The following is a 3,212-nucleotide window of genomic DNA, read 5'->3' as shown; positions in this document are numbered from 1 at the left end:
TCATTCTTTCATTTAATTAATGCGTTCGTTCTTTTGTTCCTTCATTCATCCAATCCACCCATTCATTCACTCGTTCAGTTGAATAATTCATACATTCATTCATTCATACATTTATATGTTTATTTATTAACTAATTTGTTGCTTCATTTATTCGTACGTACATACATTCACACACACATACATGCATACATTCATTCATTCACCCATTCATTCATTTACCCATTCATTCATTCACCCATTCATTTACCTATTCATTCATTCACTCATTCATTCATTCATTCATTCGATGACAGATATATCGAATCTCTCGCCAAAAGATATAGGCGATGAGGAGAATCAGCTGTCTTCTAAAGGTCAAAAACCAGGTTAGAAATTAACTTTATTATGATGTTATTATTATTATTATTATTATTATTATTATTATTGTTAGGTTACCATAGTTACAGCGCTCGTGCCTCTCCCACTAACAACACAAAGGGTAGGCCAAGAGCACGATCTGCTGAAACTACCAGCCATAAAAAATTGGTTGGTTGATTGGTTTGTTGGTTGATTGATTGATTGGTTGGTTGGGTAATTCAGTCATCATTGTTTGATTGGTTGGTTGATTGATAGTTTCGATTTTTAGTTTTGTTCTAAAAATAGTCATTGCTTAATCACCCTGTTTAAATTTTTTGTTGCCTGCCACTTCACAGTACAGACGAGACTCGAACGAGGACTGGGAAATCCCAAAAGACGACATCAAAGAGGGTCCTAAAATTGGGTCAGGGTCATTCGGGACGGTCTTCAAAGGTCAGTGGTATGGTCCGGTGGCTATCAAGAAGTTGAATGTCCAGGAGCCCACTCCCGCGCAACTACAAGCATTCAAAAACGAAGTCACAGTTTTGAGGTTAGCTGGTTGGTTTGTCGCCTGGCTAGTTAACCGGTTTGTTGGTCGGCTGACCGGTTGGCTTGTTATTTGCTGGCTGTTTGGTTAGCTGTTTTTTGTTGTGATAATTTCAATATTTCATTATTAGCATGATGATGTCAAGTGTTGAATGTTTATGATAATGCTAATGATGGTGGTACCATTTTGTTATATTCTCGTTAATGATGATGATGATGATGATGATTATAATCACGTGATAAGCACGTGACTGTTATTTATGGATGTGTTGTTTACAACAATAAAGGAAAACAAGACACGCCAACATTCTGCTGTTCATGGGATGCATCTCGAAACCCGAGCTAGCCATCGTCACTCAGTGGTGCAAAGGTTTGCTAGTAGTGACGTCACACGTTGTGTGGTGATGTCACGTGATGTGATGTGGTGTCACGTGATGTGATGTGATGTGGTGTCACGTGATGCGACGACGTCACAGGATGTGGTGTGGTGTGGTGTGGTGGGATGCGATAATAATGACAACGAGGACTGTGATAGCAAGGACGATGACAACAATGACGATGACGTCATCCAGGCTCCAGCTTGTACAAACACTTGCACGTTGAGGTCAACAGATTCGAGTTGAGTCTCCTCGTAGACATCGCCAGGCAGACTGCTCAAGGGATGGAGTTAGTGGCGATGATGACGACAACGACGGTGATGATGTCGTTGTTGATGATGATGATAATAATTATATTATCATCGTAAGATGATGATCTATGATGATGAAGAAGATGATGATGAAGCGATGTAGATGTTGGCTATTATGCTAATATGATGAAGACGATGTTGATCATGACGTCACTGTACCTTAAACTTTCCAGTTACCTTCACGCCAAGAACATCATTCATCGTGATCTGAAGTCAAATAGTGAGTGTCCGTTCATTATCGTCATATCGCGCTTTGTAATCATCGTTTTCATCCTCTTTCTCATCATCAGTTATATCGTCATCAGTTACGTTCATCACCAGTTACATCATCACCAGTTACATCATCTTCGGTTACATAATCATCATCATCTATTAGCGACTCGAAGGCTACATACATACATACATTCATGATCGGCGTTAGATCAGGCGACAGCAGGGAACTGTTTTTCGCAACTAACCACATTTCGTGCTTGTTGCAGCGGTTCCTGCGTGTCTGTGTGCTTGAAAATATCCAACTGAATGCCGACATGTGCAATTAACGACAAATCAAAGTGTTAATCCATTTGTTACTTGATGTTTGACGGTTCAGTGTCACTCATCATGTTTTGGTTTTAACATACTTACATACATACGCCTAGCCATCACTATATCACACCATTACAATAGATTCACATCATTACCTCATAACACCATTACATCATCACCTCACGGTCACGTGATAGTAACAATGACGTCATCGCCATCGTTACCACCAGATATATTCCTTGACGACAACTACTGCGTGAAGATTGGAGATTTCGGACTGGCGACCGTGAAGCAGAGGTGGAGTGGAACTGGATCCTACCAGTGTCAACAACCTTCCGGATCTGTCATGTGGATGGTTGGTTGGTTGGTTGGTCGGTCGGTTGGTTGGTTGGTTGGTCGGTCGGTTGATTGGTTGGTTGGTTGGGAGGAAGGATGGTGCTGATGTTGATGACGTTGCGACGATATTGAAGATGATGTGGGGATGATAAAATGTTACTATTAGCGTATGTGATGCGTGGTCCTCACGCTGTATGTGTGTGTGTTTGTTTGTGAAGTGCACAGAAGAGATTGACCTTTTATTAGTCTCCAGAGATCATCCGCATGAAAAACTCCGACCCGTACACTTTCAAGTCGGATGTCTACGCGTACGGAATCGTACTCTATGAGCTGGTCTCCGGTCAGCTGCCTTACAAGATCAGGGAGAGGGATCAGGTTGGTTGGTTGGCTGGCTGGTTGGTCGGTTGGTTGGTCAGTTGGTTGGTTGGCTGGAAATCGGTTGGTTGGTTGGCTGGCTGGCTGGTTTGTTGATTGATTTGTATAGAATCATCACAACACCATCGCAGATAATGTACTTGGTAGCGACGAGAAGATTGAAACCTGATCTGACCCAGGTGAGGTCTGACATTCCCAAGTCCCTGGTCAACCTGCTCGAGAGATGTATCCAGTTTGATCCCGAAGAAAGGCCGCTGTTTCATGACGTCAGTACACTGATCAGTTGATTGATTGATTAATTGATTGATTGTTGGATTGATTGATTGATTGATCGATTGACTGACTGATTGATCGATCGATTGAATGATTGATCGATTGATTGATGGATCGATTGATGAATGAATGA

General features: G+C 41.7%; 1 protein-coding gene across 1 annotated transcript in view; it reads left to right on the top strand.

Moving 5' to 3' along the window:
• Window positions 1-695: 695 nt before the first annotated feature.
• The window catches only part of HELRODRAFT_86641 (hypothetical protein), a gene marked incomplete at both ends in the record, with an annotated part of 2,924 nt that continues 407 nt past the window's right edge, over window positions 696-3,212 (top strand). The window contains 7 exons of the mRNA XM_009028059.1: window positions 696-886; window positions 1,170-1,252; window positions 1,455-1,548; window positions 1,744-1,790; window positions 2,326-2,450; window positions 2,678-2,806; window positions 2,938-3,072. Of these exons, the coding sequence (XP_009026307.1) occupies window positions 696-886; window positions 1,170-1,252; window positions 1,455-1,548; window positions 1,744-1,790; window positions 2,326-2,450; window positions 2,678-2,806; window positions 2,938-3,072 (804 nt within the window). The remainder of the gene's footprint in view (window positions 887-1,169; window positions 1,253-1,454; window positions 1,549-1,743; window positions 1,791-2,325; window positions 2,451-2,677; window positions 2,807-2,937; window positions 3,073-3,212) is intronic.

Source organism: Helobdella robusta (assembly GCF_000326865.2).
Source record: "Helobdella robusta unplaced genomic scaffold HELROscaffold_53, whole genome shotgun sequence".
In the NCBI taxonomy this organism is placed as follows: domain Eukaryota; kingdom Metazoa; phylum Annelida; class Clitellata; order Rhynchobdellida; family Glossiphoniidae; genus Helobdella; species Helobdella robusta.
The sequence above is the reverse complement of the archived record's forward strand: the minus strand, read 5'-3'. Positions and strand labels throughout refer to the sequence as shown.